The sequence below is a fragment of the Sinocyclocheilus anshuiensis genome, unplaced genomic scaffold (assembly GCF_001515605.1).
Source record: "Sinocyclocheilus anshuiensis isolate Anshui unplaced genomic scaffold, SAMN03320099.WGS_v1.1 scaffold87, whole genome shotgun sequence".
NCBI lineage: Eukaryota > Metazoa > Chordata > Actinopteri > Cypriniformes > Cyprinidae > Sinocyclocheilus > Sinocyclocheilus anshuiensis.
In genome coordinates, this window is record NW_015549609.1 from 2,169,245 (window position 1) to 2,183,143 (window position 13,899).

Genomic DNA, 13,899 nt, shown 5'->3' on the forward strand with positions numbered 1-13,899 from the left:
GTTTTTTTTGAGAAAAAAAAAAAAATTTTTTTTTTTTTTTTGTTTTTTAAAAAAAAAAAAAAAAAAAAAACACTTCTGGGTTTGGAATGACAAGAGAATCACTGTTTGGCCAATTTGGGCACTATTTAGGTTTGAAAAAAAAACATTCTTTTAAACATGACACTTTTCTCTGAAGTGATTTCATTTTGCATAAACATTAACTTTTCAGCTGATGGTACTCTGACCATTCAAACTCCATAAGGTTAATCATGCATTAATTACTTCCAGGTCAGTCTGTCCATTTCCCTGCAACAGCTTTTCTGAATTATTCTAATTTCAAAACTCTCTTTTAAATCACGTTAGTAAACATGATGCAGCCACTGAGGGTGGAAGAAGCTGTAAAAGTTCAGGTTTAAGGCATGCTGAACGGTGCCCTTTCTGTGCCAGACAATTGCAAAATAACAACCGGCTTTCAAACAGGTTTCTCAAACACCCATTTGTGGGTTTCTGTACAATAAAACACACAAAATCAGATTCACACAATGAAACAAGTGATTCAAATCAAAAACGTAAGTATGATTAAAATGTGCAAGGGAAGTGGAGGCATCCTGACGTAAGACCTGACCCAGAAAGAAAACCATAGACGGTTCATAATTGTATAGAAATCACATATTAACGCCATAGTTCTCAGGAGAGACCGATGAACACCAACTGAGGGACTGCTAGAGGGGCAGTCCTCAACTGACTGGGATTCTAGCATCAGCCCATGCAGAAACAATACAGGTTTAAACCAGATTGTGAGCAGGGCTGAATGCTGAAGCACGATGGGCTTTATGCAAGACACTCCTGTTATTTTAGATCAGTGTTGCCAACTTAGCAATTTTGTTGCTAAATTTAGCAACTTTTCAGACTACCCTAGCAACTTTTTCTTCCAAAAGCACCTAGCAACAAATTTAGCTATTTTTTAAAATGTATTTGGCAGCTTTTAGCAAGTTTTGATAAGTGACTCAAACGATAAAAAGGCACAATTTACCATTTAAATTACACAAAAAGAGGAAACCAAAGATGCCTAGCAGTACACGTTACAGGAATTAAGTTAGCTGCTATTTGCAATTGTTTAATAGTAATAATAATAATAATGAATACTGTTATTTTTCATTTATGAGACACTTTGTTAGTAGCTTGTACCTGCGATTGTTGATGAGTTACACTGTTTCTTACAGTACACTGTAAGAAAAATATGCAGAAAAATGGAAAAGGTGCTAGTAATTTTCCAGGACATTATCCGTTGTAACCCGAAAACACAAAATACAATGCGTAATTAAAACTGCAGGTACAAAAACCTGTGGAAAAATCAATCCAGGAAATTCCTTCATATCAACACAGTAGATTGTGCATTATTTTTTTACTTTTCTTAGAGTGCAGCATACTAACTAACTACTAATAAACTGCTTTAAAGTATAAAACTTAAATTGTAATCGTTCAAAACTGTGTACGTTTTCGATAATTCAATGGATTTAAAAATAGTTTATATTTTAATATTATATTATGCATTTATATTGCTACGAACAAATCTGAATTAACATCTATAAAATATATATGTTTTTGCTGAGATTTGACGCAACAAATCAACCTTCCTTTAGCAACTTCCCCTGAAAATTAGTTGACAACACTGGGAACATAATGAAGGTGACACAGTCTAATTTCCTATATGGATCTAGATCTAATGAATGACAGATTTCAGTGAGATAATGGGTAGAGTCTGGGGCCTCTGGTCAAACTTGAGAGACACGATCTGCAGCACAGCCTTAACTTTAATTAGCTTTAATTCAAGATCTCAGAAAGCCACATGATAATACCGAACCGAGAAAATTAGTCAAGCGTGGCGAGTTTGACCCGATGAAAGCTTCAGCAAAAACTACACTGACCAGTCAAAGAATACGGTGCACTCTTTAAACTTCACATAAATAAAAATATGTAATAGTTCCAAAAGTAAAGAGGCCAATTAAACCGAAGAGTCGAATCCGCCAAGTAACTTTCTGCGAATAAATATGGAACGTACAGAACGCCTGTGGAACTTCATGACGCAACAAACGAACTAAAGTTACAATGTAACAAACGTTAAAGCCCAACACAACATCAAGGTGATAAGCAAACCTTGGCATTCAGAAGATTAAAGCCTTTAAAAAGACCAAAACGCAAACAGGAATGGCTGCAGTTCTTGCGGCAAAGCTAAATGCGAGATGTAAAACATTGGAGCCGTGGAGTTCAGCAAAGTTTTTACCTCCCGAAAGCCGTGAGCTCGTGTAAAGCGTCCTTAAAATGTTTGGTCTTAGCGAATTTTGGCACGTCCGGATAGGTGCAGGTCTTGTGAGCAGGGGCAATGCTGCCGAAACGCATCGGAGCGCCGCACACATCGCCATCTTCACGAATCACTTGACCGCGCGAGAGAAGCAAAAGGGCGCTCCCGCCGAACCACAGACCTCTGATAAGTCTGACTGAGAAGAATAAAGATATCGATAACGACAAGAACATTGGCACCACAGACTATACGCCCCATTATACAAAGTCCAAACATGTTCAAAGCAAAAGATGTATGTGGCGTAACAAGCAGAAATCACTTGGTTTCGAGAACTAGGAAAATGCAAAGAAAGTTTCTTCACAGTGGTCCCAAAAATATACGGATTTTAAGCCATACATAACAACAATAATAAACAGGGTTTCAAACAACATATGAATGTAGCTCGAGTCGTATTTCATGGGATTTCTGCCGTTCACACTTGCTAAATATGATCCGATTCCAATCGGATATGCACAAACACCGGATTTGGATCGCATGTCTAAACAAAGTTTAAGAATTCTAGATTTTTCTTACAACTAAACGAACTTTAACATTTTACCAATTACTAATAAACTAGTGATTTTTTCACACAGGTGTAATTAATCCCATTATGTTGCACAAACGTTTGACAAACAGAAGTGTCAGTATTTCAGTGTAATGTGTCTATCTATTAAATCTTGCACACTCTCTCTATAGAATAATAGGTTAAATTTATATATTTTCTTATCTAACCTATACTTGTTGGAGCCACTCGTGTCAGAAAATTTCATATAATTCATAAAATATTAAAATAAATGATGACTACTATCATTTATTTACTTTGTCATTTAAAAGACTGCTCTAAAATAGCACATTATTTTGTGAGGGATTGTCTCTTATTCGAAACCGAAGGAGAGATGCAATGTGGAAACAAAACCCACAAACCGTTTGGCTCGTCTTAAGTCATTATTTAATATGATTCAATTGAACAGCCATTAAGCCTGTTAAAAAAACACAGTTGGACAGGAGATCATAAAACATCTAAACATGTTATTCGGCAATGTTTGATCACCCCAGGCCACAAAAGTGCAGGACATTGACAATGGGTAACAGAGAAAGGACAACAGGGTTTCTATTCCCCTTAAAATGGTGAGCCATTATGTTAAAAGAACTGCTGAAATAGGTCTTAAATAGTCAGGCTATAACCCTCAACAATGACAATAACTTGGACAGTTCAGACTGAATCAAGAAATCCAAAGATGGACTAAATCCGCAGGTGTGTTTTCTTCACTCATATGAAGTCAGTCACAGCGTTACACTGATGTGCCCTCTGCAGGTGGAGCTGATTTATTGTCTTCAGGTTTCATGGCCGGGAAGAGAAGTACCTCCTAAAGTAGAGCACATGGATTAGAACCGGTTTTAATTTCAAACGGTTTACAGAATGAGATTTGATCAGTTTCTTTACAGGGCCACAACTGCACTGTTTTATTAATATACAAGCAGTGGTTCACACATTTTTCATAGTCCTACAAAAAGTGGTCATGGTGGGTCGTACCTTGATGTTGTTGGAGTCTGTGAGGAACATGGTGAGGCGGTCGATGCCCATGCCCCATCCTGCCGTGGGTGGAAGTCCATACTCTAAGGCAGTGCAGAAGGTCTCATCAATAAACATCGCCTCTTCGTCACCTTCTGCCTTGGCCTGTGGACACAGATAGAACATTCATTCAACTACAAGATATTGTCTTGGTAAAGAAAAAGCTAAGTAGTGTGAGAAAAGCTATTTACAGTATATTTTAATAGAGCAGACATATGTGACCCTGGACCACAAAACCAGTCTTAAGTCGCTGGGGTATATTGTAGCAATAGCCAAAAATACATTGTATGGGTCAAAATTATTGATTTTTCTTTTATGCCAAGAGTAACACGTCGTGTGTGTGTGTGTGTGAGGGGGACAAGGTCACATCACAGGAGAGTGAACTGCCTGTCAGAAATCATAGCACATCAGCTGTCTTAACCGCGGCTTGTGTACTGCATCATCACTGTGTCTGTCATGCGACTCCGTTGCCCTTTCGGGCTTGAACTGATGATAAAACTAACGACATTATTAACTGTCTTGATATTTACTTTGAAAGCTGAAGCTCACGATTATGGATATTACGACGCGTGCTTGTGGTGTTCGGCCAATCACAATGCACTGGGTTAGCTGGCCAATCAGAGCATACTGCGCTTGTCAAAGGAGGGGGCTTTGTTGAAAACGACATGTTTGAGAGAGGCGGGGCATAGAGGACCTACAATAATGTACAGCATTTGAAAAATAATGTGTTTTTTTAATATTAAAGCATGTCAACATATTCTGTTACACCAAATACACAAAATAATGATCTTTAAAATAGCATCATATGACCCCTTTAAAGGTGATTTTCTCAATATTTTGATTTTTTTGCACCATAAGATTCCAGATATTCAAATAGTTGTATCTCGGCCAAATATTGTCCTAACTTAACAAACCATACATCAATGCAAAACTTATTTATTCAGCTTTCAGATGATTTGTGGTCCAGGGTCACATATTGGTTGAGACAATAAAGCCAACATAAACTAGCGTAAAAAAAAGTAATGTTCTTGAAAGAAGTCTCTTATGCTCACTAAGGCCTGCGTTTATTTGGTCAAAAATACAGTAAAAACAGTAATATTGTGAAATTGTATTACCATTTAAAATAACTGTTTTCTAATGTAATATATTTTAAAAGCAATTTATTCCTGTGATGCAAAGCTGTATTTTTAGAGGCAGTCTTTATTGTCACATGATCCCTCAGAAATCATTCTAATGTGCTAATCTGGTGCCCAAGAGACATTTTTTATTACTTCAATGTTTAAAACAGTTTTTGCCACTTAATAGTTTTGTGCAAACTGTGGTGCATTTTTTTAGGATTCTTTGATAAAGTTCAAAATAACAGCATTTATTTGAAATGGAAATATTCTGTAACACTCTTTACTGTCACTTTTCATCAATTTAATGCATCCTTGCTGAATAAAAGTATTCATTTCTTTAATAAAACAGACTTAGCTGACCCTAAACTTTTGAACACTTTGACTACACAAAACACAAACCACCACAATGAAGTGACGAAGATCAAGTGACTAGAATTGTTGCTTCATAACACCAGAAGCAAAAGTTTGATATTTCCTGACAAAATGTGATATTTTGACAAAATGTGAAAACTAAGAAAGTCCCCCAAAATTCAACAATTAGTGTAAGATTAAGACAGAAAATGATGTACTCGGTAGGCTTGCCGCGATAGACGGTGCTGACGGTGATACCGGTGTTAAGCCGCAACACCGGTTACGTCACTTGCCCACCGCGTCACCGACCCCCACCATCGTTTTGATTTTTTTATAGTAATAAAAATCATTTAGTTCAGACACTACAATTAAAAACTGAACGCAGCTGCTCAATGCAGTTGAACGACAGTCGCATCACAGATCAGATTTAATTTCTCCAGTGAGGAGAGTGAGTCGAGCTGACTGACAAGAAGAGTGGGGTGAGACAGACAAGACGATGGCGGATGATTTAGTTTCGAAACGAAATGCAGAAGCGCCTGTTTGGCAATATTTTGGATTTTGAAAAGCCTGTTGACTTTTGCCATTTTAACCGGTGGGAAAATTTCCTCACCGTCACAACCCTAATACTCAGTAGTGTATCTTCACCTTAGCCTGTTGCTCAAACAGTTCTCGTTGTCTGATAGGATCGTTCAACTCTGTGTAGGCATTGCAGATCTCCTTCTTCATCACAAAGAGTTCAAAGCGCTCAGTTAGGCCTTTCTGTGATCTGTGCCTGAGGAGGAGACACATTAGTTGAATGTTTTAGATAATTTGTGATTTAACCATACACTACAGTGATAAATCAAATCAAAGTCAGGCACATACCATTTTGCTAGAGGACTCATGATCTGTGGATGATCACAGATGAATGTTGGGTTGATGCACTTCACCTCCAAGAAGTCTCCCACAAGCTGTCAACAAAAATGTGGCAAAGTGAGTTTAAAATGTGTGTACAATGACGAACACAAAGAATATGAAAAGTATAATTTGTGAAAAAAATAAATAAGTGTCTTGAGTGCATATTTTTGAGAGTCAAAATCAAGTACTACATATAATTTACTGGTCTGCTAGTGTGCTTTGTGTGGCTAAGAAAGCATCTGCCATTTAGGCTTCTGGGGCAGGATTCATGAAAATCTTAAGAAAGTCGTCATCTAATGAGAAGAATTTTCATAAGAATGCAATTTCGAAGTGCAAATCTGAATTTTTTTTAAGTTCTACATTTTTTACTTAAACACAAAAAAAAAACTAAAATAAAATGGCACTTGATACAGATTTCTATAATCATAAGTGTGCATTTTTTTTTTTATTGTGACTGCTTTAACAGAAGTTTATTTTTTTTAATAGGCTGTGTAATTTAAATGGCTGCCGAAATTCATTTTAATTAAAAAGGCCCACATTTAACTCTATTGTTTTTACTGAATATTTATTTTTGTAACTAAATTTAGAAATCTAACAAAATCATGTAACACATAACGCATTTTTTTACATTATCAATGCTCGTCCCTAGTAATACTAATATGTATTATACGTTGCTAAAGTTATGTTGTAATGCTAAATATACAAAAATACAAACAAGTTAAAAAAATAAATAAAGACAAGTTGGAGGTTTTCCTAACTTTAAGAGATTATTTACGATGAATTTTAAGAACAGGAATTTTCTGGAACTTTTCAGGAATTCATCTTATGTTTTGTCTTTAGAACAATTTAAAGGAAAAGAATAAAGTTAAAAATATATTGCATTCCCAAAAACATTTAAGAATGTTCTTAAGTTAAAAAATTACAAGAAAACAGCAGCTTAGAAGAATTTTATTCATAAGAATATTTTGTGAATCTGCTCTGAATGAGCTCTTTTCCATCACAGTCACTCATTTCTATTATAGTGGCAGTTTTTGCCCAGTACTTTATACCTTATCCAGAAGACGAGCAGTCGTCCTGGGAGGAGGGCATTCAACTTCTTTCTGAACACAAAGGTCATCTAAGAACTTGCGCGTTTCTGTAAGAAAAAAAATAAAAATAAATAAATTATGATGAGCTTTAAAGGGTCAGTTCACCCAAAAATTAAAATTCTGTAATTATTTACTCACCCTCATGTCGTTCTAAACCTGTAAGACCTTCGTTCATCTTCGGAACACAAATTAAGATATTTTTGATTAATTCTGAGAGCTCTCTGACCCATTATTTTTGTTTTCTTTCCGTACAAAAAGTATTCTCGTAGCTTTGTAAAATTACGGTTGAACCCCTGATGTCACATGGATTATTTTACCGATCTCCTTGCTACGTTTCTGTACCTTGATCGTGGTAATTACATTGCTGTCTATGGGAGGGACAGAGAGCTCTCAGAATTCATCAAAAATATCTTAATTTGTGGTCTGAAGATGAACGGAGGTCTTAGGGGTTTAGAACGACATGAGGGTGAGTAATTAATGACATGATTTTCATTTTTGGGTGAACTATCACTTTAATCATTCTAGCAACAGAGCCCCAGCATCTATGTTAGCATACGTCAAGTAATTTCCACATGGTACCAATTTTCACAGATCTTCTCTGTGCTCGTTTTATGGACTGTAACCCTTACCATCACTGTCATAGGTGTCAGGAGCTGGAAACTTCACCCCCAATTCCTTCTCCAGGTCTTGAGTCATGCTGATCCGTTTGAAGGGAGGAGTGAAGTCTATTTCATAGGCTTGTCCCTCTGGACCATCAGGATGATACATCACCTTATAACCTCCGGTAATGTGCTTCACCATTCCTGTGAAAGCAACAAAGAAATAAACAGATTTTTTTTAAAGGGGTCATATGATGCGATTTCAAATTTTCCTTTCTCTTTGGAGTGTTACAATCATTTCAGTCCCTTAACCAAACTTTGGTGCCTCAAAAAGTTCACAAACAGATTGTAAAAGAAATCCATATATAACTTTTTGAAGCTTGAAAATTTTGGTTATGTATAAGTTTATTATGCGCATTTCCCACAGTCTGGTAGTTTTAGTTTCACTTTAAACAAATTAGTTTAGGCTTGGAGTTTATAATAAATGTTGTTTATAATGAATGCCACTAGAATTTGTTTGTTCTGTTCTGAATAACAGTAAATGTAAAGATTTTGTTGCGGAGTGAGGGAAACTAAAATATATTTTTATTATGTCTATACATTTTTTGTTTTTGTATTTTACATTATTTATGGATGTAATAAAAAAATTCTACTTATATATTATTAATGTGTTTTTTTTCTCTCATAACATGCAACTTATTTTCTGGAAAACACTGGAAATGACTTGGGTCACTTTTAGAAGCACTAGGAACGAGAAGTAAGAAACTAAACAATTAATGTTTTGCATCTACTTAACGATTCCAGTTTCTTAACAAGCTTATGTGTATTTTTTGCGATGTTTCATCTTCTCCAGTTAAGGATGCAGACATTCCAGAGCACAAAATGACCTGAACGAGGTACAGCAGGGGTTTAACAAACCTGAGAGAAGCTTCTCTGTGATTTCCATCAGGTCATGATAGTCCGCGTAAGCCATGTAGAACTCACATGTGGTGAACTCTGGGTTGTGGGTGAGATCGATGCCTTCATTACGGAACTGACGCCCGATCTCATACACACGGTCGATTCCCCCAACTACCAACATCTGAAACATTGATGAAGGTTAGATACGATGCAATATAATTTAGGAATTTCACTACTGAACTACTACTGCAGTGACACGTTTACCTTATGGTAAAGCTCAGGAGCAATTCTCATGTAGAGCTTCATATTGAGCTCATTGTGGTGGGTAGTAAATGGTTTTGCTACAGCACCACCGGGTATCAGGTTCATCATTGGTGTTTCGATCTGTAAAACACATTCACAAATGGCAACCATTTAAAACTTGAAGGAACTCTCTCAGCAGACAACCGAAATCTGCACTGCTTTTCTTTGCAGAAATCAATCTCCTTACCTCAAGAAACCCAAGCTGGTCCAGAAAGCTGCGGAGATAGGTGATGATCTTGGCGCGGGTCACAAACTTCTGTCTCACAAAGTCATTAAGAATCAGGTCCAGATACCGCTGTCGGAACCTGGTTTCCTGAAGGAACAATGACAAAAAGATCATCATGTAGATCAGTCCATGCAACATTATAATAATAATAATAATATGTTTTATTTATATGGCGCCTTTCATGACCCAAGGACGCTTTACATAAGGTAAATAACAGATAGTATACAACAGGGCTGTCCAAACTCGGTCCTGGAGGACCGGTGTCCTGCAGAGTTTAGCTCCAACCCTAATTAAACACACCTGAACCAGCTAATCAAGCTCTTACTAGGCATAGAAACTTCCAGTCAGGAGTGTTGAGGGAACTCTGCAGGACACCGGCCCTCCAGGACCGAGTTTGGACAGCCCTGGTATGCAACATATGAACAGCCAAACAGCAGACAGAGCTGAAATTATATGCAATATACAAGATATGTTACAAAACAAGCATAGAACAGAAAATTAAGGCAAGCAATCAATTAAGAAACCTTGTAAATAAGTTTTGAGAGCAGTTTTAAAGGTCTGGAGTGAAGAGATAACACGGAGATCTTGTGGTAGTTTATTCCAGAGCTTGGCAGCGGAAATGCAGAAAGCCCTACCACCCACACCAGAATTTGGGTACTGCAAGCAAATTTTACTGAATATTATGAATGAAGAATAACTGTGACTACACTGCATAACACATCAGATAAATTCATTAATGGGTACTAAGGCATCTACTGACAACTGTGACAATCTGTAAATGCTAAAGTCAATGTTGCATTGAGCAATAAGTACTATTCATAAAAATACTGAATATTATATATTAGGGCTGCACGATTATGACAAAAATCATAATTGTCGATTATTCCCTTGTAATTGCGATTATCACAATTTACATTGAATGATGTCTATACCATTGTTTGATGCAACTGTATGCCGTATTTTTATATGAAAATAAACAAGCTGAAAACACTAACCGAAAAACCTTTAGTGCTTTTCTATAGTATTAAGCCTCAAATGTCAACTATACATCGGATTGGTTTCTTCTTTAAATAATAAAAAAAGTAAAAATATGAATGGTATTATAATGTTATACTAAAACTAAAATTAAAATAATGGGAAAAACCCTTAAGATAACATGTAGAAAGAAAAAAACATATCTTAAGCACGCAGAATAACATAAGTGGACTTTGAACGATTAATTTCCGCTTTGAACGATTACGTAATTGTGGCATCCATAAATGTAATTGCGATTAGAAATTCGATTAATTGTGCAGCCCTATTATATATTGATTCCTTTTGTAAATATCATGCAAATCCTCTATGAAAAAAGTGTACTTAACTGCTCTGAATGTGCACTTGTAATGTACTTCAAATCTTAAAATTATATTTTCAAAAACTGTACTTGCAAATAATATAATTTTAATGAAATAAAAGGCCACTTTCATAACTTCGTAAATGTCTAAAAAGTTCATTTTGAAATAATTTAAAATTAACTAAAAAGTTCATTTTGTAATAATTTAAAATTAAAATGTCTTATTCGTTTGCCGTGGTTTAAAATAGTACTTATTTTGATGTGTTGACTAACATACTAAAGCGCATGTAAAATACTACAAACTTCCACTTTTTGTGTTCACTTAGTTCATATATTTTAAATGTGCTAAATTGCAACTTCATTACAAATGTGTAATTACAAATATATTTCAATACACGACATACAAATTTCAATAGAACTTACATTAAAGTATATTTTAGTTTACCATAAATGCTTGTCTGTGCATTGAGCAGAACCCTTTAACCATATTTCAAAGCAAAGGTGAAATTACATATAAAGACGTACTTATATCCTACTTAAGTTGGTCAAAAAAGCACTCTAAGTGTCAACTAGCAACATAACATGCAATTATGTGTCTGAAAACATTAAATTCAGTCCCACATAAGTATATTCTTAAGTAATCTTTTTTTTAAAGTATGCTAAAGTTTACTTCTTTTTCACAAGCAATTGCTGTGTTCAACAGCATATTCGTTTTCGCTGTGTTACTGTACTGACACTAAAATGTAAATAAGAGTTAAAGAGGATGCCGAGAAGGAGCAAAACCGAAAGAAAGTAATTTCCAAGGTGTTTCAACATCTAGACTATACCTTGTCTTTCAGGCCAAAGTGAAGGTGGGGAAGCATATGAAGGCATGGAGACAACAGGGTCATCTCGATCGGGATGATGCTCAACTCGCCTTTCTTTGTCTTGCCAGGGTTCCCCCGGACCCCAATGATGTCCCCACGCCTTAATTTGTTGTTGATGTGCACAAAATCTTCTTCTGATTTGTAGCTCCTAAGAATAGCAGACCAAAACCTGGTTATGTTACTGCAACAAAAAAGAAGAAAAAAAAACATGGAGCAGAGTGCAAATCAGACCTGGAGTTGGCCATGACCTGCAGCTTGACTCCCTCTCCTCGCAGGTCATAGAACAGCAGCTTGGCACCTGAAGCCCTCTTGGCGTGGATACGACCTTTCAATCAAGCAAAACGCAAAGGTACAAAATAAGAAAAGGCTCAAAATGTCTTTAAAAGGATATTCAAACAGCAGAAATGTCTCTTTTTGTTAATTTATCACGTTTCTAGGTGGATGAAAATCATAAGATCATGGACCAAACCAGGTTAAAGATACCGATTAATCGTTTTTAAACTATCTTCATTTTGAAGAACCAATATCAACTCTCAAATCCTAAGATCTATCTTTTAGTCCATGCTGTTTTCTGTTGAAGCATGCACAAAATTTAACCAAACATTATTTGTAGCGTATGCTGCATTCAAGAAGTGCAATAAGCTTTTTCTTTTCTTTTGAGCTTTCTGTCAATTTTATCACAAAGTTCATGCAATAAATGTCATTTTGATGCTCTTTAATGTGTTAGCCACAATTCAAGTGGCAACACGTAGCGCACATAAACCGATCATCACTTCCTCTTCACTTATTTCCCCTTTACTATCAAGTCTCATGTAATTGCTCAGTCTTTTAATCATGGAAATTTACATCATAAACTCGATAGTTAGCTAGAAAAATGAACTCTAGAGAGGAGAATTTTTATAAATATGCACTATTACATGTTCATTATATTTGAACTTAACCTGTTAGCAATGTCTTCATTATTTAAAGTATGTTTGAATAAATCGGTCTTGGAGACAAGTTTTTATTACAGTCACTGTAACAATGAATTGCACTTACTTACACTTAGGAAACAAAAAATGCATGGCAAGTTTATTTACCCAAATATAAACTGAAACTTCCTTTTCGGCTTTCAGCTAACTAATTTCAGTTTCGTTTTCAGCTTTGCTCAATTATTTCAGTGCAAATACAAGCAGAAAACATTTACCTGACAAACTGAGGACAACATCTGTCAAGTGGTCCCCTGGCTGAAGGTTGTTGTATCGCTCAATGAACTCGGTAAGCGACAAGTCCACGTTGAATTTGTGAGGGTATGGGTCTTCAGCTGTTCCCTTCAAGGCTTGAATGGCTTGTGAACGTATCTTGAAGTATTGCTGCATTGAAAACAGAGAGATGAGAAGAATCTGTTACATTTCATTCTGAATCTATGTGACTTCCATAATCAATAATCAACGTACATTTGGGTCCAAGGTTTCCTCATCGTTCCCATACGCATTTTGCTGTGACTTGTCACTGGTCTCCTTCTGTTCCTGCTGTTCTTTGACCTTTGCATCCTTCTCAGCTGCTTTCTTCTCAGCTTTCATGCGCCTTTTCAGCTCACTGAGGACAAATAAGAAAGAAGCTCAGTCGCCGGCCGTGGTTAAAAAACCCTACAGGCATTGGTGTTGCACATCTAGCTGTGGAGGTCTATAGCAAGCACAGTTTTTTAGTGACAAAAGGTTGGTCGCTTTTCACATGAAATGGAAACACCACCAACCTCTTGCCACTTCTCCAGCGACTTCCTTCAATAAGCAAAGGCAGGTTTTGTGAGCTGGGAAGAGCAAACGTCTGCGGTCTGAACGCTTGCAGCCTGCATATTCTGACCAGAGTCAACATGATGCGAACGTCCTATTTGATGAATCAAGAAAAATCAGGTTCAGATTTATTGCACCCTTACAAAAACGTACGATATGGATGGTATCGTATGATTATACTGTGATCCCATGAGTGATAAATATATAATTTTTAGAGCCCGACCGATATGGGTTTTTTGGGCCCGATACCGATATTAGGGAGTAAAAAAAGGCCGATACCGATATATCGGCCGATATTCTTTGTGTATATTATAGTACAGTACCAGTCAAAAGTTTGGACACTTTCCCATTCGTGTGTCCACACATTTGACTGGTACTATATATAGAATACAGTATATACATAAACAGAATATATATACATAAACACATTTTTGCAATGATCACTCAAATGTGATGATGAAACACTTATAATGACGTGAAAGAGATACGTAATGGAGGCAGGGCATTTAACAATTTAACAATAAACTTTATTATCCAAAATGAGTCTGACACC

General features: G+C 36.2%; 2 protein-coding genes across 2 annotated transcripts in view; both read right to left on the reverse strand.

The window, feature by feature from the left end:
• Positions 1-2,562, reverse strand: part of LOC107659119 (glycine cleavage system H protein, mitochondrial-like) — a 7,057-nt gene extending 4,495 nt beyond the window's left edge. Inside the window, exon 1 of the mRNA XM_016447944.1 lies at positions 2,264-2,562. Within this exon, the coding sequence (XP_016303430.1) occupies positions 2,264-2,402 (139 nt within the window). The 5' untranslated portion in view covers positions 2,403-2,562. The remainder of the gene's footprint in view (positions 1-2,263) is intronic.
• A 690-nt stretch (positions 2,563-3,252) lies between these two features.
• Positions 3,253-13,899, reverse strand: part of LOC107659146 (lysine--tRNA ligase-like) — a 12,408-nt gene continuing 1,761 nt past the window's right edge. The window contains exons 2-15 of the mRNA XM_016447984.1: positions 13,310-13,440; positions 13,011-13,152; positions 12,761-12,926; positions 11,806-11,899; positions 11,536-11,722; positions 9,337-9,462; positions 9,111-9,230; positions 8,865-9,027; positions 7,977-8,150; positions 7,309-7,394; positions 6,227-6,312; positions 6,008-6,134; positions 3,855-3,998; positions 3,253-3,687 (exon numbers count right to left, since the gene is read on the reverse strand). Of these exons, the coding sequence (XP_016303470.1) occupies positions 3,613-3,687; positions 3,855-3,998; positions 6,008-6,134; positions 6,227-6,312; positions 7,309-7,394; positions 7,977-8,150; positions 8,865-9,027; positions 9,111-9,230; positions 9,337-9,462; positions 11,536-11,722; positions 11,806-11,899; positions 12,761-12,926; positions 13,011-13,152; positions 13,310-13,428 (1,809 nt within the window). The 5' untranslated portion in view covers positions 13,429-13,440 and the 3' untranslated portion in view covers positions 3,253-3,612. The remainder of the gene's footprint in view (positions 3,688-3,854; positions 3,999-6,007; positions 6,135-6,226; positions 6,313-7,308; positions 7,395-7,976; positions 8,151-8,864; positions 9,028-9,110; positions 9,231-9,336; positions 9,463-11,535; positions 11,723-11,805; positions 11,900-12,760; positions 12,927-13,010; positions 13,153-13,309; positions 13,441-13,899) is intronic.